At 36.1% G+C, this 27,971-nt stretch overlaps 1 protein-coding gene across 1 annotated transcript in view; it reads right to left on the bottom strand.

Annotated features, from left to right (window-relative positions):
• Positions 1-499: 499 nt before the first annotated feature.
• HTR2C (5-hydroxytryptamine receptor 2C) overlaps positions 500-27,971 on the bottom strand; it is a 307,873-nt gene continuing 280,401 nt past the window's right edge. The window contains exon 6 of the mRNA XM_001488512.4: positions 500-3,989. Within this exon, the coding sequence (XP_001488562.1) occupies positions 3,163-3,989 (827 nt within the window). The 3' untranslated portion in view covers positions 500-3,162. The remainder of the gene's footprint in view (positions 3,990-27,971) is intronic.

The raw sequence follows: 27,971 nt of genomic DNA, 5'->3' as shown, positions 1-27,971 counted from the left end.
CAACAGGAACAGATAATACAATGCCCACAAATGTTGATGCTCAAAACATATCTGTGGAATGTAGAGTGGCCACTAACAATTGGGGATAAAACCATCAACAAGATAGACATGGTCCTTTCTGTTCTTGGGAAGCTTAGAGTCTGGTGGTAATAAGATAGTAATGATACCCATAGCAAGGAGAATATGTGAGCCACCCCAGGCCCCTGCTCAGGTTAAGAAAGGTAGGATAATTTGGGAGTACAGTTATTCTGCTCATGAGGAATCAGGGATGTTGGTGTTAATATTGGTTTTGTTGTTTATGCCTCTTAATTGTCTTTCCGCTGGTGGTGTAGTCTTTGAATACATGGAGAATTACTCAGCAGAGTGATATTTCCTGGTTGTGTTTATCTTTGTGAACTTATTTTACAGGGTACAATTTAATTTTCAAAGAAAATGAAGTGAAGCAGTATATTTTCCCCTCAAAAGATGCAGGGAGAAGAAAGACATGTAACATATTAGCCAACATTTAATAAATTTAATAAATTAATAGGAAGTATCACAAAAACCTGGAGTGGATAACATACAGGAACCAGGAATAAGACAGCACTTTGCAACCACTCACAAAAAGTACCATTTGATGAAGGAGAAGATTTACAGGAAATAATATAAGGCAGTCTGTTGCACATGTCTTAAACATACGTATGTATATAATAGTACATCAAAATGATTTGTTTGACAGTAAATTCCCACGTTTACATTTATCACATGGACTTTTTTTTTAAAACATTTATAAAAGTTTGTAGATTTAACATTGAACTGTAAGATTTATATCCAAATGAGCATATTTGTTTCATACCAAACTGCACGGAACTTACGAATAGCACACAATTTGAGGATAATTACTGTGTTGGGTACTATTTAGTACTACTACTTGATGACATAAGAATTATTAACAAATGTGCTATAAGCTGTTATCATTCAACTTATTGCTAGTGCTTTTGAAAATCCATGGTTTATATTTTATTTCTTTGTAAAACATGTGCTATGAGCTTGCCCTGATAGTTAAGAAATCAGATGTTTCCAATTTTCTCTAATACTCACAATACTTCAGATCTGAATACATGGTCTTTTTAAGGACTGCTGAAGGATTTTCTTCAGTTCTTTTTATATCACCTACTCTGTCCTACGTTAATTGATGTCCTGATGCCCTATAAATTGATGGATTCATGCAACATACATGGCATACATGCAGGAAACCATCTGTATGTGCAGAACTCATGCTGAATGCATGCTGTGTTTCTTCAGACATTTTCATTTTAGTAAGAATTAGATGATCTCATTCAATTTCATATAATTGTTTTTACATGCAGTTAGACAGAGCTAACAGGCAGGTAGACTTTACTTTCGTGTTATATTTGGGCATGCTCAAGCAATTGACTGACATTTGGCAGTGTTGCAAATCAAGTAGAGACTGTATGAGTTTCTTCAAATACAGCAGCTCTCTCACTGCCCCTGTGGCAGACTGTTGGATTTATCTATGCTGTGTGTTGAGGACACAGACCGGGGGTTTTAGAAATTCAGGTTCTGCCTTCACCAATTTCAAGGTATTGAGAGACACACACTTTAATGTGTGTAAGTAACTGTCAGGTATAAGAAATAGCATCATGAATTCTTCAGAAATTGATCCACAGTTGTGTGAAATGGACACACATGGAAATACAGTTACTGGAAACGTATACTCTGCACACAGCATAGACTTAATGGTCTGACATTAGCAGTGCTTGAAAACCTTTCACGGTTAACAAACTAATAAAATGGTACTGAATTCTTAGAGAGCAGCAGGCCCATGAATGAAACGATGGCCAACATTTATTGTTACACAACACTATATTTTAACAAAGATTTAAACTTCTGGTACATAATTTCAGTACAATGAAGAGCTTGCCACTTTCACAAATTAGCTGCAGCCTTTTCCTGCACTAGAGTTTGGAAGGATCTGAAAATGAGATAAATTTTGTTTAAAATTCAAATGGAAACTCTCTATTTCTGTTATTCCCAGAGTTCAGTAAGATTCTTTTAAATTACTTTTTTCACATTCCAAGGGCTTAATTCTGTAGTCCTTAATCAAGTAAAACTTCCAAGGTTTTGATCATCTATGTTTCCAACACAAGTTTTACTCAAAAATGGACTGCTAAATTAGGTCCTATAGATAGAGGTACGATAATTAAGAAAATATTTTAATAAGGCTCAAATGCTAACTTTATTTTGGGTGTAGCACATGAATTTCCAGGATCCTGAGATCAAAACCCAATTGATGTTGAATCCTGGACTGGGAAATAACTTTGGGATCTCATTTCCCAGTTTAATCATCAAATTAGGTATTTACGAAGGACCAGAATGAAAACACTAATTCCAGTTTGCTTGTCATTGTAATCAGAATTTGAACATTATCCTTAAGAAGTGAAAAGTTATTGGTGTATATATCTCAAATAATCCTTCCACTTCTGTAGTCCTGGTTAACAAGCTGCTATGTTAAAATACCACTACATTTAGGGACAGACATTGTGGTGAAATACCAACACAACATTTTGACAAGGTCAAATTTTGTCCCTATGTGTGATAACAAGTCTAAGTTCTGCCCTTGCCTCACTAATAGGTGTGATAGAGTACCAGAAGGCAGAACCTATCTTACTGTGTTTATGTGTGTAAATGAGCAGAGCAAGAATTTAAAGTGTATATTTACTGTTAACCTGGAAAAAGATTCCTCCAAATTTGTTCATTTTAATGTGGTTGAAATATAACCACTGTCATGTGCATCATTCTGGTCTCCTGCAAATGCCACCTGAGATGAACATCAACATTTCCTTATGAACAAAAGAAAGAGAAAGAGAGAGAAGGAGGAGGAGGAGGGAGGGAGGGAGGAAGGAAGGGAAAGAAAAAGAATCAACACTTTATGCATCAAAAAATCAAAATAAGTTATTCTCAACCTGTTATAAACAGTAAATATAGAACTCTAAATCTCACTATTGTATGCATGATTGTAAAGTACAAGGTTGCAAAGCTATATATAAAAACACTCTTTTCAGATAGCAATATTTACATTAGTTATGACCGACAGAAGAATTATAGAACATTTTCCTGCATTTGTAGCTTTACTGTAGGAAACGACTGTGCTGCTCTTTCTTACACACTACTAATCCTTTCACTAACCACATTGGAGGGATTAACTGGTAGCTCCAAATTCTCAACTTGCATCTCTATCCCGGGCTCATTGTCGTTAGCTTTCTTCGTCACCGGTTCATTGGTATGCCGGTACACGTTAACATTAAGCTCCCTCCCAGACAAAGCAGTGGCAGCAACTCTCGGGATTTGTCTGACAGGAGGTTTTTTTTCTGCCTTATAATTGCAGCGCAAGTAGTTGGAGAATGCCCTTCGGTAAATTTTGTTGAAAAGAGTGTACACCAGAGGATTAATTCCTGAACAAACATACCCAATCCAAACAAACACATTCAGAAGCTTTTCCATGAGCTTTTGATTACAGGCCTTCCCACAAAGAACCGACAGAATATTGGTAATAAAAAATGGGCACCACATGATCAGAAACACAAAGAAAACAATGCCAAGGACTTTCGAGGCTTTCCGTTCATTGTTGATAGCTTGCATGGTGCCCCTGGGACGTCTTTCTTTCTTCTTTCTTCGGCGTGGGTTCAAATCTTGGTTAGGGTTTGCAGAGTTCTCTTCAGCAGTTGTATTCCTTTTGCAGCACTTCAGGAAATCCAGGCTCATTCCAGGTGGTTCCTCGGTGTGGCCGCGCAGTAACATCAGAGCTTGTCTGCGAAGAACGTGAATCGTCAGGCAGTATGTAATCACCATGATCGTCAGTGGTATGAAGAAAGCTACGAAGGACCCAATAAGAACGAAATTTGGGTCATTCAGCACGCAGGTGGTGTTGTTGACGAATACTTTGTCTTCATCTCTCAGTCCAATCACTGGGATAGGAACTGATACACCTAAACGAACAAAAAAAGGAGGTGGAACATTGGTACAGCATATGGAAGGATTGAATCGGTTTGTGCAATGGCATACATTCAACTGCATTTTACTGAACAAAATTTAGAGCTGATATTTGTTGAAAGCAATTCACAGCATAAATTGATAGCCACATGAAAGAGTAGTCGTATGATATCAGAAAATGACAACTTTTTTCATGTTAGGAATGCCTTCTCCCCAAATCTTTGTAGAAGGCATGAAATTACTATCATTGGGATAAACTATTATAGATATGGTTGTGTGTAAGAGTGGATTATGCCTATTTTGTTTTATTTCTACTTCCTAGAACTGTCCTGGCTCATAGAAGACACTCAATAAATATTTGTTGAATGAATGAATAAATTTATATCTGTACTCAATGACATTAGTAAAGCCAATCATTCATTTTTTAGCATGTCATCTTCCAAATGCATTAAAAATGATGTGAATACCACCTATAAGAGTAATAATAGTATATCAGCCTTGGCTAGACTGGGTTTGAGATGAGTTTTTAGCTGACAACATCTATTTCCTCTCCCCGCTTTCCCAAGGAAAGGGGCCAAGAAGAGGAAACTTTATGTATGAGTCCTTTGGAGACAAGGCTGGGGAGCTCTGGAGTTACTGGAGATGATGAGGAGAGTGTGGTCCCCAAATACGCTACAGGGACTAGATCTGACCACTATGCAGAAATAATCTATATGCAGAAACGGAAAGAACTCTCTCTCTCTCTTTCTTTTCTTTTTTTTTTTTTGAGAAAGATTAGCCCTAAGTTAACATCTGCCGCCAATTCTCCTCTTTTTGCTGAGGAAGCCTGGCCCTGAGCTAACATCCGTGCCCGTCTTCCTCCACTTTATATGTGGGACGCCTACCACAGCATGGCGTGCCAAGCGCTGCTATGTCCACACCCAGAATCCGAACCGGCTAACCCCAGGCTGCCGAGAAGTGGAATGTGTGACCTTAACCACTGTGCCACCAGGCTGGCCTTTAATAAGAGTTTTTGTGGGGCCAGCCCGGTGGCGCAGCAGTTAGGGTTGCACGTTCCGCTTCTCAGTGGCCCCGGGTTCACTGGTTCGGATCCTGGGTGTGGACATGGCAGCGCTTGGCGTGCCAGGCTGTGGTAGGCGTCCCACATATAAAGTGGAGGAAGACGGGCACGTATGTTAGCTCAGGGCCAGGCTTCCTCAGCAAAAAGAGGAGGACTGGCAGTAGTTAGCTAGGGCTAATCATCCTCAAAAAAAAAAAAAGAGTTTTTGTGAGACTCTGGGTATAAGCAATATTGTTTCAAGGTCAAGAGACAGAATGAAATGCAGAGTTGGGAGAGATGCAGTCTTTCCATTTCTGTGTGGAATTTTGAGCATTTTTGTTTTACAGAATACTGAGAGATAGTACTCTAGGTAAGCATCTCCACTAATAAATAGGCTCATAGGCAGAAAATATCAACAAGGAGATAGGAGCAGAGGGTGATCTTGTGCCTGAGCATAAATAAGGAAACGGGAAATGGTCAGAAATCACTATGGTAGATCTTGGAGAGGTCCTGCATCAATAAGTAGGGGTAACCTGCAAGCGAAATTCAAATTTTAATGTTAATTTATTTTCTTTTGGAGCCACAGGAAGTTGAAGCCTGGGAAATTCAGATTGCTTTTTCAGGATTCTATGAGAGATTATTATTAGGAATCCTGGGCTGGTGGATATCTATGCTACAAACTCTAAGAGGAGGTAGAAGTGCACTGTCAGAGATCTTCGCTGGCCTTAGGGAACACACAAGGAACAGTAACTAATCTGAAACTGAAAGTCCCTCCAAGCCGTTTTAATGCCTTTCATCAGATATAGAGTGTTTGGCTGGATGATCAAGAAGGAAAAAATGGTCAACCTTTCTTTGCAAGAGCTTGCTGAGGATGTTGCTTGATATTTAATCTCTGGGAATACACAAGGAACGGAGAGTGTTTGGAAAGTGATCTTTAAACCTTCTTCCTCAGACACTGAATTTCTGAAATTTTTTCTCTAGAAAAAGACCGACTGATGGTGTGAGAAGCAGTAACAAATGTAACAAGACTCCTTGGGGTATTGGTACGTGCCTATAACACTGAACCTAGGCATGCCATGCAAGAACCTAAGAAAGTCTGTGAAAACCAGGAGGCACTGCAAACAGAAAGGCTCCTCCGGTAATACAGTGTGGGATCCTGGTGAAGAGACCTTTGGACCCTGGATGGGAAGGGTGGCAAGTATCAGAAGGCAATTTTCACAAAGTTTGATGAAATGCTTGAAGGAATTTCAACAAGCATTTGGGAATATAGAATCACACAGGTTACATTTCTTAACAGTTATAAAAACGCAAGTAAGAAAGCTGTCAGTTTCTATCATTAGAAGCTTCACTCCAAAAGTCAAAAATATAGGGGAATCTCTAGAAAGAGTATAGATCAAGCTTGCCTGAAAGAATTCAGTATTGGTTTATCCTTCATGAAGTGTTTTAGTGATGGATCAGGCTACGGGAAGTTTTCTGGAGTTAGGGAAGCTAATATGGGATTAAGAAAAGAGGGAAGGTTTCTTCAAAACAAATAATTTACAGGAGAAAAAATTAGAGGGAGAATCTACAGATTAAGGGAAATTTATAGGACCTAGCAAGCAATTATAATATGTGGATCTGCTTGAGGTCTTGATGCAAACAAACAAACTTTTAAAAATATTGAGGACACAGCTACAGATTTGAACAATGACTGACCTTTTGATGATATTAAATAATTATGGCTCATTAATTTTTAAGAGTGATGTTGATATTGTGGTTATGTAGAAAAATAGTTCTTATATTTTTAGATATACATACTGAAATATTTTGGACAAAGTATTATGATGCTTGGAGTTTATTTAAAAATAATATGGGAGGTGTAAATGAATGGAAGTATGGATGATGCAAGATAGTCTATACATTGATAAATCTTGGAGCTGGATGACAAGTACATGGGTCTTTATTACATAATTCTATCTACTTTTGTAATCTTTGAAAGTTTCCATAAAAACATTTAATAATATTTTAAAAAATTGAAAAACTAAAAGAAGACGTAGAGGTCCTGTCTGAAACAGACAATGAAGTTGCTATTAGTCCTAGAGAAAAAGACCGACTGATGGTGTGAGAAGCAGTAACAAATGTGACAAGACTCCTTGGGGTATTGGTACATGCCTATAACACTGAACCTAGGCATGCCATGCAAGAACCTAAGAAAGTCTGTGAAAACCAGGAGGCACTGCAAACAGAAAGTCTCCTCTGGTAATACAGTGTGGGATCCTGGCGAAGAGACCTTTGGACCCTGGATGGGAAGGGTGGCAAGTATCAGAAGGCAATTTTCACAAAGTTTGATGAAATGCTTGAAGGAATTATAACAGTCTCCAAGACTTAGTGGCCACTGCTGACCCTGAAAGTGATAATTCTAGAGCAAAAGACTTAGACTCCTGGGTGGACACACTCGCCACTTTGATATATTTTAGGGAAGAAGGCTATCTTCTGACAAAAATATTGGTAGAAAACTCCGTTATGCTTTCTCAGGATCCTATAGCAAGATGAGAGAAGTCCAGGGGAACTGCTCCCCTTCCAACCTCTCCTCGTCCTCTACCCCCCAGCAATGTGGGAACTAGAGCCTAGAGACTTGGTCTGGGGAATTTGCACTCTGGATGAATCTTGACAAGGGTAGACATACCTACATTCAGGAAAAAAATGGTGAAGTGGAGATTCAATTCCCCATAGAAAATGCTGCACAATCTTCTAGGTATTCCTAGAGACACCAGAAGTCTCTGGGAAAGGCCTCACACAGTGACCGTAAGAGCAATGGAAGTCAGTATTATTCAGAGCCCAGATCTGGAGTGGTGTTAGCTTGCCTCTATTAAAAGATTTCTTCACTTTCCTAAGAGACTATTGGGCTTAAAAGTAGGCCTTGTCAAGGGACAACAAAAGAGGGTAGCAGAGTGATTCCAGATGAGCTGAGGCTGTTATTGGATATGTGAGGTCAATTTTATCCCTGGCATCTATTTGTATAATTTTATGTACATTGAGCAAAGAGTGAAGTTGCCCTTTATTGAGTCTATCTTATGTGCCAGGCACTGAGCCATACATCACTGACAAAACAGATGTAAAATGTGTTATCCCAATTTGGGTTAGGGTTAGGGGTTAGGTGTAAAATGTATTATCCCAATTTGGTTAAAATCTCTATAATAGAGATATTATTTGGTAAGGCAACTTAACCACTTTACCAAATCTATGCCATCATTAGTTGCTTTTTTTTAAAACAGTGAATGCAGTCAACAAAACAAGAAGAAATTCACGTTCTTTTGACAATATCAGGAAGTGATAAATAATAACAAGAAGTAAAGCAGCACTAATAATAATATATATTGCACTGATTATCTTATTCAATGCTTTAAAGAAATAAAGATATGCGTCAGCAGTTCTCAAAGTGTGATTCAAGGACCCTGGTGGCCTCTGATGCTCTTTTAAAGAGTTTTCTAGTCTTCCTTTACCAAATATTTGTCTTTTAAACTGCATTTTCTTCACAAACTTCAACCAAAACAACGTATCACAACAGATTGAGTGCAGGTACATATATAAGAATCCAACTATCTTTCCATAAAACTAAACATTAAAGAGATTTTCAAAACTGTAAAACAATGCCAGTCCTTGCTCTGATTTCTTTTGGAAGAATATAGTTAGTTTTCATAAAAATATGTTATTTATTTATGTTAACATTAAATGGATTCATTATTGCTATTTAAAGTGAAGTGATTTGTAAATATTTTAAACATTTCTCAGCTTTAATTTTGAATATAGTAAATATCAATATAGTCATGTATCACTTAGCAATGGGGATATGTTCTGAGAAATGCGTCGTTAGGTGATTTTGTCATTGTGTGAACATCACAGAGTGCACTTACACAAACCTAGAGGGTATAGCCTACTACACACCTAGGCTATATGGTACTGATCTTATGGGACCACTTTCACATACACAGTTGACGGAAACATTGTTATGCAGTGCATGAGTGTAGATATAGCCCACATAAACAAAAGCTCTTTAGGGTCATCAATTATTTTAGAGTTTAAAGGGGTCCTGACATCAAAGAGATTGAGAACTGCTGTTCTATGTTAATGGATGAAGTTAAGCCCTGGAAAGTTAAGTTCAGCAAATTTGTGAAGTCTTTCTCAGTATTTTAAACTTGTCAACCAGTAGAAATTTAGGCGATACTTTAAGGTCAGGTAAATATAAGCAACATCAGTAATAGCAACAAAACATTTTATATACTTGATCTCATTTATTCTCATAAAAATTCTGAAAGGCACATGTTATTTGGTGAAGTTAACTTCAGAAAAGTTAAGTTTAGCAAGTATAATTGAACAATCTTTGGTATTTTAAAAACCTTTGATTTAGCCAAGAAGAAAAAGTAAAAATGAACTCCCATAGAAAATACCAGATACAAATAACAATAATTGCAATAATAACTACCTTTTACTGAATGCTTCCTATGCTTCCTATTTGTCACACGTTGAGTCAATTACTTTATAGTATATACTTTCATATATTATCTTATTCAATTCAGAAAAGAGCATAGAAAGAAGGAATTATTAGCTAGAATCACTTAATCTTTCTGAAATTAACTTCAATATATCTATATCACCTTCTTTAGAATTTTAGAAACAGCAAAGATAAGTTATAATTTATGTTCTGCTGAAAGTGTCAGGTACTACTTCAACCAATAAAGTCAAATATTTTGCATGCATTATCTCATTTAGTTCTCAAAAAACCCTGAAAAGTGATTATTATTTATTAAGGTAACTTAAACTCAGAGACAAAAAAATACCCTCAATAAGCATATAAGATCTTAGCATTTTAGAAACGTTGAATTCAGTAGCATAGTTATAGCTCAAGTTTTTATTGAAAATATGTTACTACTACTACTACTATGACTACTACTATCACTCATTGAGTGCTTACTGACTCTGGTACTTTATCTCCACTACATACTTTATATGCATTATCTCATTCCAGCCTCACAAAAGCCATAAAATAACTTGATGAGGTTATTTTACTGCAAATAAGGCAAGTGAGTTCAGAGAATGTATAAAGATGCTCAAATTATTTCTTAAAGCCTTGAATTCAAGCAACACAGATCAGTTCTCTTCAAACTATCAGATAGTAACACCATATGCCAATGATTCTTCAATGCACATGTCTTTCAGATTTTAACATCTTTGAAAGTGTGATGCATCTTATAACCAATAGTGTCTTGCAGTCACTGTTGGCCAGACAGCAGTTATTACATAGTTGTCGTTGTCAGTGCACATGTGAACCTGGCCTGAAAAACTTCTTTTGACATGTTCTGATATGACCAAAATTACCAGCAAGAAAATTTGCAAAATGGGTATCAGCAATTCAGTGTGAAAGAAAAATTACATCATAACAGGCTAGGGAGGGATTGTTCTGAAGAAGTCATCCTCAACAGCATCAGATGACACAGAGGGGTCCTAGAGTTCAAAACATTTCCTCTGTCTTTGAAAATAAGGAGGTCACCGGTGATTACAGAGAGAACAGTTATAGTAGAATAGTGAAAAAAGGAAACAGATTGCCAAGAGATGAATAATAAATAGTGATACAAAAAAGGAGAGAGAGATTATCGGATAAATTTCCTGGAACAGATTGGCCAACATCAAAATGAAAACAACTTAGGGGAATTATTACTGTATTCACAGACCAGGAACAGAAGTTGTCACCCCAAAATATACCTTTTTGGCATAAAAATTATTTTAGGCTGATTATTTTTGAGAAACAGCAGACACAGGGAAAAGCTCTGAAAACCTAGTAAAAGTTGCCCATTTATAGCAGAAATTTACATTTATAAGAGAACTCTCCATGCCAGGAAGGAGAGGATGACTAAATCTCTAGAAATTCTTATCAATAGAGAAGGCAATGACTTAAATCTACATAACAAATTTACCCTTGTTTACTGTGCTGACCTCATCCTAACAACAGAACATTAAAGTTATTTTTTCCCTCAATTATTTTATTGAAATCAAAAAGGTTTATAACATTGTATAATTTTGGGTGTACATAATTATTTATTAATTTCTGAATAGACTGCATCATGCTCACCACCATAGTCTAATTTTTATCCATCATCACATATATGTGCCCCTTTACCCCTTTCACCCACCACCCAGCTCCTTTCCCCTCTGGTAACCACGAATCCGTTCTCTTTATCCATGTGTTTGTTTATCTTCCACAAACAAGTGAAATCATGCAGTGTTTTTCTTTCTCTGTCTGGCTTATTTTGCTTAACAATCATTCCTTTGAGGTGGGAATGCAAACTAGTGCAGCCACTATGGAAAAGAGTATGGAGATTTCTCAAAAAATTAAAAACAGGAATACCATATGACCCAGCTATCCCACTACTGGATATTTGTCCAAAGATCTTGAAATCAACAATCCAAAGAGATTTATGCAACCCTATGTTCATTGCGGCATTATTCACAATAGCCAAGACATAGAAGTAACCCAAGTACCCATCTACTGATGAATAGATAAAGAAGATGTGATATATATATATATATATATATATATATATATATATATATATATGCAATGGAATACTACTCAGCCATAAAAAAGACAAAATCATCCTATTTGCAATAACAGAATGTTAAAGTTACTTTTCAGGGGTGATGAGCCAGCCAGCAGTATGCACAGAAGAGAAAGTTTTGATCCGCGAATTGAAACTTATCCTGCCGGGGCTTCTGCATACCAGTCTGCCCTCTCTGATCCCTTAAACCTTATCCCATGCACTGGCTCAGGGAGACAGATTTGAGAGCCTGGCCTCCTATCTCCTTACCAATGGATTACATAATAAGCTTTCTTCCGTCAAAGACTGGTGTACATAGTATTGGCTTCTGTGTACACAAGTGGAGACAGCCCTTGCTCTGTAATATTTCTAAAGTGCAGGGCTGTCTCAGAGGTATCTATTTTCGTGAATTGTTTTTCATGGAGAAGAATTTTTTCATGAAGACCTAGGAAGATCTCACAATGTCAAGCTAACACGAGTGGTTGCCTCATGGAGTAATAAGTGAGCCTCTTGAACATGAGAGTTGACAGCAGAAGGTAAAGGAACTATTTTCAGAGAAGATCATAGAAACAAACACAGGCAGCTCTGCCTCAGTTCTGAGGGGATAAAATGTGACTGAGAGTTGGGGAGAAAAGCTTGTTGTGTGCTTTAGCAAATAAATCAGTATGGTGTTGGTTCAGTGAGAATTTTAAGGAATTCAGAGTTAGGTTCAGAGTCAACTTTGAACTTCAAGGGGTTTTTAGCTTTGGGAAGAGTAGGAACATAGGCATGCATGAATAAAAGAAAGCAATTACAATGGTAGTAGTAAGGAGAAGACCTCAAATGACTGAGGAAAGTTGAACTACAAGAGAAAGATTGTAAGCAGGAAAGCATGAAAAGGCAGTCCATGAGGTGACAAGAGGAATGCCCATGATTTGGAAGATATTCTTGGATAGGAATTTGTGAGAGGTGGGTGTGGAGGTCCTAGTATTTAACTACAATAGGGCTGAGGGCATAAGGAAGTGAAATTTGAAGTAGCATTGAAATATGGCCATATTACTACTGAAAGGCAGCAGAATATGCCACCTCAAAATATGCCTCTTTGGCATAAGGATTATTTTGAGAAATGGCAGACACAGGAGAAGCTCAGAAAACAGAATAGAAGGTACCATTTTGTAAGGGAAATTTTCACTTATACAGGCAATCTCTCATTTGTAAGTGTCTCCCTCTCTGTACAAGGAAGAGAAGGATGACTCTAAATCACAAGAGAATCTTATCAATGGATAAAGCACCCACTTAAATCTGCATAACAAACCTTACTCTTGTTTACTGTGCTTTTCCTACTAACCTCCCATAACTGGCCTCCCCCCACCCAACATCTTTTTGTCTTTAGTTGAAGATGATATTTAAGGTGGTGGCTTGCACTATCTGGGGGAGTTACTCAATTTTTCTGGATATCTGTCATGTATACATAAGGATACCATGTTAATAAATTTCTGTTTGCTTCTCTCTTGCTAATCTTTCTTTTATTATAAGATGTCTAAGTTACGAACTCAGAAGGGTAGAGGGGAAATTATTTTTCCTCCCCTACACTACTCACAAGCTAATGAAGTTTGAGGAAACTAAGACTGCATTTAAGGTGTAATAACGTGCTTAAACGTTAAAGGTGAAAGCCAGTCGAGTGGAAGAGCTTAAAGATAGAGAAAAGAAAGATTACAGATGATGGATAAAGGTTCCTGAGGAGGCAAAGTCAGAAACAATTGAAAGAATTACATTAGGACTAAAGAATGGCTGTTACTTCCTGTTAGAAGAGATGGTAGTATGAATGAGCGGCAGAAATTATCAGAGCCTATATAAGAAGATGAAAGAGTAATAAAAATTAGAAGTAAGTGTTAGGTGGCAAAAGAGCAGAATTGTTAGCTGGATCCACAGAGTGATTCAAATGAATATTTGTTGATTCTGTGAAGCAATGAGAAATAAGGAGAGTGAATGCAGATAGATATGTGTGGATAGTGAGCTTTTCTTAAAAATAAAAACAGTTGAACACTCATATGTTACTGGCAAAATATTCAAGACAGCGAGTTTGAAGATGCAGGCGAGAAAGACAATGGGAAATGGAATCGGACCCTGAGAACCTGAGAAAAGATGGACTCCTGGGTCCCAGGCAGAAAGTCAAGACTTGAGTAAAAGGTGGCCTCAATTCTCTTGTAAGAGGTTTAAAAAAGATTATTATGCAAGGGAAAGAAGAGTGTCTAATTTAAGGGAGGAATAAAGGGGACTAAGGGGAATGGGCAGATTTTTGAGATATTTAGAAGTTCCATTGATAGGATATGGTGATTGGATGTGGCATGTGAGAGAGAGGAAAGAGTGAATAAGTGATTGCGGGTTTTTGGTCTACGTCGCTAGGTAGATGGGGGTGCTATTTAAGCATAAGAACACAGGTGAAAGGGCAGGATTGTGGCAGGGGAGGTAATAGACTCAGTTTGGATTGTGTTAAATTTAAAGTGCTTGTGGAGTATGAATATGGAATTCCATGTGAATATAGGTGTTTGGAACTCATGAGACAGGTGTGGGTTGGGGACAGTATTTTTCTTATAAGGGAAAATTTTAAGGTCATGACCTTCTAGGGAGAATTTTTGTGAAAAGAGAAAAGAGATCATATAAGAATCTACAGCAAGAGTTCTGAACCTTTTTGTATCTGAGGACCTCTTCTCAGAATACTATTTTAAATGCATAAAATGACATAGAGGGGATTGCAAAGGAAATAAATTATTTTGGCATTCTGCTATCAAAATATTAAAAGTAAATTTTAGAAACAAAATATGTGCTTTTAATTAGCCCATTAAATAACAAAATCTAGTATTGGGTCTAATAGCTAGTGAAATTTTGAAATATTGACGAGCATCTATCACATGTCATATAAACAAGGGAACCATGCTGTTTGAGTTCTAAATTTACATTTTTCTTCCCCTGAGGGCATTCTGCAGCATGGAGGTTAGATCTAAAACAGAAAGTTGCCATCTAATTGAACTGAGGAGTCAAAAAATAGCGTTAAGGGCTGCCAGAACAGCTGCTATTTGAAGGGTGCAATCAGAGAAAGGACAAGCCACGGGGAGGAGGGGGCTTAAAAAGTTTAACAAAGTTCCCTCAAATTCTTGCTTGACACTTGTATCCTTTATGTGCGAGACTCCAAGTAACCCATAAAGCCAGCAACATTTGAGAGGTTCAACGTATTTAATAGAGAAGAAAGTATTTACTCAAGAACAACAGTTGTCTACTGCAGAGAAAACAGAGTTGGGAGTTTGCATCACACCAAGTCAGAAAGGTTAGTAAACACTTTAGCCTGTTTATTTATACTGAGAAGGAGCATGCCTTAGGAGAAAAGCCAGTTTTTTAGGACTAAAGGATTTGCCCTAGAACTAAAAGGAAACCCAGAGTCCACCATAAAAAAGCAATACCAAAGCCTCCATAAGAGTATATTTGTAAAATTACTATATATACAAAGAAACAGAAAAATGTGACCCATAATAAAGAGGAAAATACGTCAATAGAAACAGATCCATACATGACCCAGAGATTGAAATTAACAGACAAGGGCTTTACCTATGATAAATATGCTAAATAATCTACCAGAAAAGATAAATACATGGTTGTAGATATGGGAATTTCAGGAGAGATGTGGAAACTAGAGAAAAGAGGAAATAGTGTAACTGAAAAAATTCATTACTTAAAATTAAGAAAAATAATTGAATGGGATTAATAGTAGAAGCAGTGAACAATTAACTAGAAGAAGGTCAATACATTCAAACTTGAGCACAAGGATAAAAAGATATTTTTAAACATTGGACTCATGTCTCTAGCTATGACAGAATTCTTGGTACCTGACTTGCCATCCTGCCAAAAACAACTATAAAATTGGACAGAATATATGACTCAACTCTTTTCAGGCATTTGGTAACAATTGGTCTAGGACTGTGCTTTTTAAGATAAAAGAAGCACATAAGATAACTCCTATATGCACCCTTCCCCTCTCTATCTGGAAACAATTTCTTTTTTTTGTGTGAGGAAGATTAGCCCTGAGCTAACTGCTGCCAATCCTCCTCTTTTTGCTGAGGAAGACCGGCCCTGAGCTAACATTCGTGCCCATCTTCCTCTACTTTATATGTGAGACGCCTACCACAGCATGGCATGCCAAGCAGCGCCATGTCTGCACCTGGCATCTGAACTGGTGAACCCCCAGACTGCCGAAGCAGAACGTGCACACTTAACCACTGCACCACCAGGCCAGCCCCTGGAGACAATTTCTTGACTGTGGCACAGAGAAGTAGAGACCAAGCAGGGATTGATTTTCCTCCTGAACTAAGGAGGTAGAGATCAGAGTTCAGGGTTGCCAAAGCACTTGGATCTTTCTGGGCAAGGTATAAGAGAAGAGGAAATTATACAGAAGGAGACACCAAGAAGTACTTGTGAGCATACCTTCCAGGTACCTGGCTGAGGGCTAGGTTGCACATACACAGATGAAACTCCATAAGGCCTAGCGGAGAGTGGCAGCTATGGGGACAAGAACAGCACAAAGATACTAGAGGTTATATAGTCCTAGAAGTTGAAGTCTGGCCCAGACAGAATGAAGAGACTCCATTAGGACATCACTAACATCTTGAGGATTCAGTTAAAACAAAAGAAAGACTCTGCTTAGCAATGAGGATCATGGCCTTAAAAGATGCACCACAATAAAGCCTAAAACTAAACCTCAGCAGGTTCAAGAAGAACAAACAATAAATTAACAGCATGCCAGCCTGAAATTCAACACTCTTTAAAAGAAAACAATATATTCCAGTTTTGTTGCAATGTATCATCTACAATACCTTGTATAAAATTAAAAAATAGGGGCCAGCCCAGTGGCACAGTGGTTAAGTTCACACATTCTGCTTCAGTGGCCTGGGGTTTGCCAGTTTGGATCCTGGGTATACATCTACACACTGCTAGTCAAGCTATGCTGTGGCAGGCATCTCACATATGAAGTAGAGAAAGATGGGCATGGAAGCTAGCTCAGGGCCAATCTTCCTCAGCAAAAGGAAGAAGATTGGTGGCAGATGTTAGCTCTTGGCTAATCTTCCTCAGAAAAATTAATTAATTAAAAAAATTTAAAAATATATGCTAAGAAATAGGAAATTATTATATTAATCACAGAAAAAGTCAAAAAAGACTATATCACTTAATGTTGGAATTATCAGGTAAGGAATTTGCAGCAATTATTACACAAACATTCAAGGATTTAAATGCAAATGTGGTTCTACTGAGTGAAGAGATGTTGATTCTTAGCAGAGAAATGTAAATTTTTAAAAAAGAATGCAATGGAAACTTTGGAAGTACAGGCAAAAATATCTGAATGAATAATAAACTAGACAAGTTTAATAGACAATCGGAAATAGTAGAAGAAAGGAACCACAAACTTGAAGACATTTATACAAATTAATCAATCAGAAGAACAGAAAGAAAAAAAGATTAAAACAATTAATAGAGTTTCAGTGACCTGTGGGAGAATGTAAAGCACTCTAACACACGGGTAATTAGAATCTCAGAAGAGGAGAAATAATGGGCCAGGCAAATGTTTGAAGAAATAATAGTAAAACTTCCAAAATTTGGTGAAAAGTGTGAATCTATAGATCTATGAAGCTTAAGCTCTTAGTAGAATAAATCCGAAGACAAATCCAAAACATAAGAATATCACAATCAAACTATGTATAAACAATATAAATAATAAATCTAAAAGGCAGCCAGATGATGCCAGTGACTACAGCAACACCAGCAGCAGCAAGGCACCAGAGACCCCAGAGGCACAAGCGGCAATGAAGAGAGTGACAAAATGTCCTCTGGCAGAAGTGGAAGAGGGTAGAAAGTACTGATTCTCAAAAGTAGCCAGGCAGCTCAGGTAGGAGAAACCAAAAACTTGTGCTATACTGCCACCTACTGAAAAAAAGGAAAGGCCTCTAATTACCAATGTTGTGAACTGTCAGAATCAAAGTGAACAAATACCTAAATAAGAAAGGTGTTCACTATTTCAAATGTGCTGATAGAGGAATAACTCATCAAGCACCATGAAAAACCATCATAACATGGTATCCTAAAAAGAAAATGATAATTCTCCAGATACCAAACTTAAAGTCATGGAAGATTGTGATCTAACTGATAGAGAATTCAAAATAGCTGTCATGAAGGAGCACAATGAGCTACGAGAAAATTCAGAAAGGCAATGTAATGAGCTCACGAATAAAATTAATGAACAGAAGGAATACTTTATCAGAGAGATTGAAACACTAAAAAAGAACCAAACAGAAGTTCTGGACCTGAAGAACTCAATAAACAAGATGAAGAATGCATTAGAAAGCACTGGAAATAAAGAAGAATATATGAAGAGAGAATTATTTAGCTCGAAGATAGAAATCTAGAAATGATTCATATAGAAAAGGAGAGAGAGAACTAAGATTAAAAAAAAAGATAAAGAAACTCTGAGAACTATTCGACTTCATTAGAAAAGGCAACATAATGATAGTAGATATCCCAGAAGGAAAAGAGTGGGAGAAGGGAGAAGAGAGCTTATTTAAATAAATAATAGCTGAGAACTTCCAAAACCTGTAGAAGGAACTGGATATACAATTCACAAAACTAACTGAACACCTAATTATCTCAATGCAAAAAGGTCTTCTCTAAGACACAGTATGTTAAAACTGTCAAAAGTCAATGATAGGGGCTGTCCCAGTGGTGCAGCAGTTAAATGCACACATTCTGCTTCAGCAGCCTGGGGTTCACCAGTTTGGATCCTGGGTGCAGACATGGCACTGCTTGGCAAGCCATACTGTGGTAGGCGTCCCACATATAAAGTAGAGGAAGATGGGCATGGATGTTAGCTCAGGGCCAGTCTTCCTCAGCAAAAAAAGAGGAGGATTGGCAGCAGTTAGCTCAGGGCTAATCTTCCTCAAAAAAAAAAAAAGTCAATGATAAAGAATTTTAAAGGCAGGCAGGGAAAAAAAGGACAGTAACCTACAAAGGAACCCCCATTAGGCTATCAGCCAAAACTCTACTGGCCAGGAGAGAGTGGAATGACATACTCAAAATATTGAAAGATAAAAACTTTTAGCCAAGAATACTCTATAAAGTGAGGATATCCTTCAGATATGAAGGAGAAATAAAGGCTTTCCCAGACAAACAAAAGCTGAAGGAGCTCATCACCAGTAGACCTTACTGACAAGAAATGTTGACAGGAGCTCTTCTACTGGAAATAAAAAGGCAAAAGTACACAAAACTTTGATTAAGGTGATAAATAGACAGATTCAGAAAATTGCAAATGTATATCAGAATAAGTTGTTAAATAATTATAGCATAAAGGTTTAAGGGAAAAAGATATTAAAAATAACCATATCTCCTTCAATTTAGTAACAAACTGACAACATAAAAAGGAATAATTTGTGACAACAAAAATATAAAAGGGGAGGAGGAAAAGGGTGGAACATGTATAGGCAAATGAAAATATAAGACACTATCAGCAGAAAAAGGACTATTTTATCTATGAGATTTTTTATACAAACCTCATGGTAACTATGAAACAAAAATCTAAAGCAGAGACACCAAACATAAAAAAAGAGGAAACTGAGAAAAGCATGGAAAACCACCAAATTACATGTCAGACAAAAATACAAGGGAAAAGAAACAATGGAAATAGAGAGCAACCAGAAAACAAAAGATAAAAGGGAAGTAGTAAGTCCTCATATATCAATAATCACCTTAAATGTAAGTCGATCGAATTCTTCAATAAAAAGACACAGAGTGGCTGGATGGATTAAAAAATAAGACCTAACAATATGCTGCCTCCAGGAAACACATCTCAACTCTGAAGACAACACAGTCTCAAAGTTAAGGGTTGGAAGACGATACTACAAACAAATGGCAAGCAAAAGAAAGCAGGTGTAGCCATACTCATATCAGACAAAATAGACTTCAAGGCAAGTAGATAACAAGAGAAAAAGATGGATATTATATAAAGATAAAGGAGACAATCGATCAAGAAGACATAACATTTATTAATATATATATGCACCCAACATAGGAGCACCAAAATATATAAAGCAACTATTAAAAGACTTAAAGGGAGAAATTGATAGCAACACAATAATAGTAGCTGACGTTAACACCCCACTTACACCAATGGATAGATAATCCAGACAGGAAGTCAACCAGGAAAATCAGCCTTAAAGGGAAAATTAGACTACATGGACTTAATAGATACATACAGAACATTCCATCCAAAAGCAGCAGAATATACATTCTTCTCAAGTACATATGGAACATTCTCAAGGATAGACTATGTGTTGGGACAAAAAACGTCTCCATAAATTTAAGAAGATTGAAATCATATCAAGCATCATTTTCAACCACAACAGTAGGAAATTAGATGTCAATGACAAGAAAAAAACTGAAAAAAAATCGCAATTATGTGGAGACTAAACAACATGCTACTGAACAACTATTTGGTTCAATGAAGAAATCAAAGGAGAAATAAAAAAATACCTGAAGACAAATGAAAATACAACATACCAAAATCTATAAGAGGTAGCAAAAGCAGTACTAAGAAGGAAGTTTATAGCACCAAAGGCTTACCTCAAAAAACAAGAAAAATAGGGGCCAGCCCTGTAGCTGAGTGGTCAAATTTGTGTGCTCTGCTTCTGTGGCCTGAGGTTTCACCAGTTCAGATTCTGGGCTCAGACATAGCAGTGCTCATCAAGCCATGCTGGGGCAGCATCCCACATAGCAAAACTAGAAGGACCTACAACTAGAATATACAACTATGTACTGGGGGGCTTTGGGGAGTAGAAGAAAAAAAAACAAGAAAAATATTGGGCCAGCCCTGGTGGTCTAGTGGTTAAGTTTAGCAAGCTCTGCTTCACTGGCCCAGGTTTGGCTCCCAGGCATGGACCTACACTGCTCTATTAGCAACCATGATGTGCTGGCAGCCCACATACTAGAAAATAGAGGAAGATTGGCATGGATGTTAGCTCAGGGTGAATCTTCCTCAGCAAAAAAAGAAAAAAAGAAAAAGAAGAAGAGAAAAATCTCAAATGAACAATCTAGCCACACACCTAAAGAAACTGGAAAAAGAGGAACAAACAAAGCCTAAAGTCAGTAGAAGGAAGGAAATATTAAAAATCAGAGCAGAAATAAATGAAATAGAGACTAAAAAGACAATAGAAAAGATCAATGAAACTAAGAACTGGTTTTTGAAAAGATAAACAAAACTGACAAATCTTAGCTAGATTCACTAAGAAAAAAAGAGAGAAGGTTCAAATAAATAAAATCAGAAATGAAAGAGGAGAAGCTATAGTGGGTGCCACATAAATACAAAGGATTATAAAAGACTAGTATGAACAGCTATATACCAACAAATTGGGCAACCTAGAAGAAATGAATAAATTCTTAGACTCATACAACCTTCCAAGACTGAATCATGAATAAATAGAAAATCTGAATAGACCAATCACTAGTAAGGAGATTGAAATAGTATTCAAAAACCCTCCATAAAACAAAAGTCCAGGACTAGACAGCTTCACTGGTGAATTCTACCAAACATTCAAAGAAGATTTAATATCTATCCTGCTCAAACTCTTCCAAGAAATTGAAGAGGAGGGAATGCTTCTTATCTTATTTTATGATGCCCATATTATCCTGATACCAAAACCAGTCAAGGACAATACAAAAAAAGAAAATTACAAGCCAATATCTCTGATGAACGTAGATACAAATCTCCTTAGCAAAATATTAGCAAGCTGAATACAACAATACGTTAAAAGGATCATACACGATAATCAGGTGGGATTTATTCCAGGAATGCAAGGATGGTTCAACATTGGCAAATCAATCAATGTGATACATCACACTAACAAAATGAGGCATAAAAATTATATGATCTCAATAGATGTAGAAAAAGCACTTGACAAGATTGAACATCCATTTATGCTAAAACCTCTCAATAAAATGGGTATAGACAGAAAATACTTCAACATAATGAAGAGCATATATGAAAAATCCACAGTTAACATCATACTCAGCAGTGAAAAACTGAAAGCTATCCCTCTAAGATCAGGAACAAGGCAAGGATGCCCACTCTCACTACTCTCATTCAATATATTATTGGAAGCCCTAGCCAGAGCAATTAGGCAAGAAAAAGAAATAAAAGGCATCCAAGTTGGAATAGAAGTAAAACTTGCTATTTGCAGATGACATGATTTTATATATAGAAAACCCTAAAGTCTCCACCAAAAATTTATTAGAAATAATAAACAAATAAGGTAAAATTTCAGTGTACAAAATCAAAATACAAAAACCAGTTGCATTTCTATACACTAACAATGAACTATCAGAAAGAGAAATTAGGAAAATAATAATATTTACAACTGAATTAAAAAGAATAAAATTTCTAGCAATAAATTTAACCAAGGAGGTGAAAGACCTGTACACTGAAAACTGACATTGTTGATAGACATTGAAGAAGACACAAAGAAATAGAAAGATATTTTGTGCTCATGGATTGGAAGAATTAACATTGTTAAAATATCCACATTGCCTAAAGCAATCTACATATTCAATGCAATACCAATCAAAATCCCAATATTTTTGACAGAAATAGAACAAAAAATTCTAAAATTTATATGGAACCACAAAAGACCCTATAGCAAAAGCAATCGTTAGAAAAAAGAGCAAAGCTGGAGATATCACACTGCCTGAATTCAAAATATACTACAAAGCCATAGTAATCAAAACAATTAAAAAACAGGCAAAGGATCTGAACAGATACTTTTTCAAAGAAGACATACAGATGGCCAACAGTCACACGAAAGGATGTTCAACACCACTAATTTTAGGGAAATGCAAATCGAAAATACAATGAGATACCACCTTACACACGTTAGAATGGCTGTAATCACCAAGGCAAAAAATAACAAATGTTGGAGGGGATGGGGAGGAAAGGGAACCCTCATGTACTGCTGGTGGGAATGCAAACAGGTGCAGCCACTATGGAAAAGAGTATGCATATTCCTCAAAAAATTAAGCATAGAAGTACCATATGATCTAGCTATTCCACTTCTGGGTATTTATCTGAAGAACATGAAAACATGAATTTGAAAAGATGTATGCACCCATATGTTCATTGCAACATTACTTACAATAGCCAAGACTTAGAAACAACCAAAGTGTTCATCAATGGATGAATGGATAAAGAAGATGTGAGATGTATACATACAATAGATTATACTATTCAGCCATTAAAAAGAAGAAACCTTGTCATTTATGATAATATCGATAGATTTGGGGGTATTATGCTAAGATAAATAAGTCACATGGAGAAAGCCAGATACCATATGATTTCACTCGTATGTAGAAGATAAAAACAGCAACAACAAACAAACACATTGATATAGAAATTAGATTGATGGTTACTAGAGAGGAAGGGGGGAAGGGAGGAAGGAGTAAAAGGGCACATGTGTATGATGACAGAGGGTAATGAGACTTTGGGCAGTGAATATGATGTAATCTACACAGAAATTGAAATACTATGATGTAAACTCAAAATTTATATGTTATGAACCAATGTTACTTAAATTAAAAAGAATAAAAAAATTCAATAAAGTAACTGAAATGCAATGCTAGAAATATTTGATAAGGAGAACATAAGGCAAGAAAAGAAGAATGGAGGAACAAAAATCAAATGAAACAAATAGAAAGCAAAGAGCAAGATGACAGACTTTAACTCAGTCATATCAATAATTACATGAAATGTAATTGGACCAAATACTCCAGCTAGAGTATCCAGCAGCACTTTTTAGAGTAGCATATAAAAGTAAGACTATCACTGTCTAAAAGAGATGAACTTTAAATATGAAGACACTTATAGGTTGAAAATGGAAAATTACGGAAAATGATATATTGTATAGACAGTAATTATAAGAAAACTGGTGTGGCAATGTTAAAATCAGGTAAAGTATACTTTAAAACAAGAAATATTACAAGAGATGAAGGGGGACATTCAAAACAATAAAAAGATAAATTTAAAAGTGAGACATAACAATCCTAAATATGTTTTTCTCTAATAGCACAACTTCAAAATACATGAAGCAAAATTTAACAGAACTAAAGGAAGTAATGAACAAATCCAAAATCATAATTGGCAATTTTAACATTCTTCTTTCAGTAACTGCTAGAAAAGGAAAGTAAAGATATAGAAAATATGAACAATGCTATCAACTAACGATGCAATTGACATATACAGAACGTTACACCAAATACTTCTGAATACACATTCTTTTCAGCGGGTATTGAATGCTTACATGAAATTCTCACCAAGATAAATCATATGCTGGAGCATAAAATATATCTTAATTATTGCAAAAGACTGAAATCTTCTGCAGCATGTTCTCTGACAACAGAAATAAATTAGAAATCATTTACAATGAGATAATGAGAAAACTCCCCAGATAATTGGAAATCAAATTACAAGTATATAAATTATTCATGGGTCAAAAAAGAAATCACAAGGAAAATTGGTAAAAACATTTGGATAAATATATTGAAAACCCAGCACATAAAATCTGTGAGTTTGGCAAAAGCAGTGTTTAGAGGGAATTTTAGTCATAATGTCTATAGTAGAAAAGAAGAAAGGGTTAAAGTCAGTGATCTCGGTTTCCATCATAAGAAACTTAAAAAAAGAGGAAACTACATTTTAGGTAAAAGGAAGGAAGTAATATATACAATAACAAAAAATCAATGAATGAGAAAACAGACGAATATTAGAGAAAACTGACAAAGTAAAAGTTGGTTCTTAGCAAAGGTTAATAAAATTGATAAATCTCTAACAAGACACATCAACAAAAAGGAGAGAAATGAGAGAGAGAACACAAATTACCAATATCAAAAACAAAAGAGAAGGTATCATGACATATGCTACAGACATTAAATAAAAATAAGGAAATACTACAATCAGTTATGATCAGCTGTATTATCTATTTCATGTATAATTTAATAATCATATAATTATATATGTCCATTTATACCCCCTGACATATGTGTGATTGTTTACATATGGTTTATTTCTAAATATGGTGTAACCCCACGACATATTGCTATAATGTTTTTTTGAGTTACTAATTAAATTTTGAAAAATACAATGAGAAAATGTACACTTTTTAAAAAATTTTTTCCTTTTTCTCCAGAAAGCCCCCTGGAGCTGCCATCTCCTGTGATAACAATGCTTCTTCTGGAACACCTTCTGAAGGACCTGCCTGAGGCTCTTCTTGAGGAGGTGTCACTCTTTTCAGAAATATGTCCATGGTGGTTTGCTTGGTTTTTTCATCATAGGTTTGCTTGTAGGCAGATAATGCACCATGAACATTCCTTTCTATTAATGAAAACTTTTTGGTGTTAGGGGTCCATATTTTCAAACTTTTAAAGGAGCTTGTTGACGTCTGCAAAAGCTTCTGCTAAACCCTTTACTGTGAATTATCATGGAGGTTTTTCTTCTTTTTCTGCAATTTCCTTTTCTCTTGCCTCTTCTTCAGCTATGCATTCCTGTTCCAGTTCCAACAACTCCTCATTAGTCAGTTCCACATGAACTACCTCTAGGAACTTCTCAATGTCATCCTCATCCACACCCAGGTTAAAGTTGCTTGCCATCTCAACTACAGGCTTGTTGATTTTTGCAGCCTTCTCACTTTTGGCAAATCCTTTCAAGTCATGAATGAACATCTTGAGTGTCTTCTTCCAGATGCCATTGATACACTCCTTGGTGACATCACCCCAAGTGCCAGCAAGGTTCTTGATGCAGTCATATATGTTGTAATCCTTCCAGAGTTGCATCAGTGTCTTCTCATGTCTTCTTCAGTTGCAGTGATAACATGGGCAAAGGTTCTCCTCAGGCAGTAGTCCTTAAAAGCTGCTATAATTCCTTGATCCATTGGTTGGATCAAAGAGGTGGTGTTTGGAGGGGGAAACACTGCTTGATATTGGGAGGACCATCATCAATAAAAGGAAGATATCTGGGAGCTTTATCAACAGTAAGCAAAATCTTGAAAGATATGTTATTCTCCAAACAGTACTTCTTCATTTTGCTGGCATAGTGGTTCAGCAGGGCAACTTGGAAGAGGAACTGGTTCATCCATGACTTCTTATTGCTCCTGTAGTAGACAGGCAGTGTGTACTTATTGATATACTTGAAGGCCCTGGGTTCTCACTGTGCCAGTCTCAATTTGTAGCCTGCAACATTGCACCCAAGCAACACTGTTATCCTTTCCTTAAAAACCTTGAAACCTGGTGTTGACTTGGCCTCCTTATGGATGAAAGTCCTTTGAGGCATCCATTTCCAGAATAGGGAGGTTTCATCCATATTGAATATTCGCTCTGGCAATAATTTCCCTCCACAATCAGCTTATCTAGAGATTCCAAAAATTCTTCAACTGCCTTCACATTAACACTTGCAGATTCATCACTCACTTTCACGTTATGTAATGAGTAACAATTCTTGAATTGTTTAAGCCACCCAGATCTAGCAGTAAATTTAACATCATAGTCATCTCCAGCCTTTTCTTTCAATATCATAAACTTTTTGCTTTGGCTGTGATCATCATGGTGTTGAGAGATATAAACTTTTGTGTCTGGTCTTAAATCTGGGTCACTAGAAGTTTCTCCATGCCTGATAAAAGCCCTTCTTGGTTTCTTTTTTAGTCTTGTTGCCTTCAATGAAGCAGATCCTTTTACAGCTTCTGTCGCTTTGTTCTTACTCTTCAAGATCATAGCTGTGATGGAATGGGACATGCCTGACTGGCAAGCAATAACCATCACTTATTTTCCACCTTCGCAGTCCCTAATCACTTTTAATTGTATTTTAAGTCAATCACTCAATGTGGCCTCTTTCTAACAACATTAGCAGTGGGTTTTGTATGCTTTCGGGCCATGATGAACAAAACAACATGAGACTAAATCAAGCACATAAGAGAAAGTTATGCAATCAAGAGATGCAGTAAACGTGAGATGTATGAAGCTACTGCCAGCATAACACAGTATACTGTTTTATAGTACATTTTTCTGTAAATAGAAATAGTACACTTACTCTAAAATAACAATTAAAAATATAGTAAGATAAATGCATAGATCAGTATCATAGTTGTTTATTTTCATTATCAAGTATTATGTACTGTACATAATTGTTTGTGCTTTACTTTTATATGCTTGGTAGTGCAGTAGGTTTGTTTACACCAGCATCACCAAAAACATGTGAGTTATGTGTTGTGCTATGACGTTACAATGACTACAATGTCACTAGGCAATACAAATTCTTTAGCTCCATTATTTTCTTATGAGACTTCCATCACATATGTGGTCTGTCATTGACCAAAAAGTCTTTATGTGGTACATGACTGTTAAGTCATTTCCTGAGAGAATTTTTGCCAAAAGATCCATCTTACAAGAAACATTAATGGAAATTCTTCAGGCTAACAGCAAGTGGCCTGAAACAGTAATGCAAGTATGCAGAAAATAAAAAGAATGCCAGCAAAAGTAATTTTTTAATTACATAAGTATAAACGTTTCTCCTTTCTTAATTGATTATATATATATAATCTTTTGTTGGCCACATATCATATAGAAATGTAACATATTTGCCAATAACAGCACAAAGGAGATAGGTAGAAACAAAGATGTAAAGGGCAAAAGAAATGATCTAGATGGTAACTTAAATCCATTGGAAAAAAGGAAGAGAATCTAAAATGAAGGTTAATATAACAAAGCTATAAATATATACTTGCTCTTCTATTCTCTCTCATCTTCTTTAAAAGATATAAAGTTATATAACATAATAATTACAGTAATATATTTTGTTTCTAAAATTTATTGGTATAATGTGTATAAAAATAATACTACAAAAGGATGAAAGGGAATAGAACTATAGAGAATGAATGTTTCTATATCTTATTGGAATTAAATTAGTACATATCTGAAGCTGATTTTGATAACATAAGACGTATATAGTAATCGCTAGAACTACCAAAATATCTCAAAATAATTATTTAAGTTATTTTGAAGTAACTAAAAAAATATAGTGAAAAATCCTTAAAGAAATAAAGTGTTACATTAGAAAATATTCACTTAATGTAAAAGAAAGTAGTAAAGGAGGAATAGAAGGAAAAAAAGACATGAAATATACAGAAACAAAATGTAACATGGCAGATCTGAATCCCAACTAAATCAATATAGTATTAAATGTGAATCAATTAAAAAATTCGATCAAAAGGCAGAGATAGACTAGATAAAAAATGATTCAAATATATGCTGTTCACAGGAGCTAAAAG

The sequence above is a fragment of the Equus caballus genome, chromosome X (genome assembly GCF_041296265.1).
Source record: "Equus caballus isolate H_3958 breed thoroughbred chromosome X, TB-T2T, whole genome shotgun sequence".
Taxonomy (NCBI): Eukaryota; Metazoa; Chordata; class Mammalia; order Perissodactyla; family Equidae; genus Equus; species Equus caballus.
Note: the sequence above shows the minus strand (reverse complement) of the source record. Positions and strands in the feature narration are given on the sequence as shown.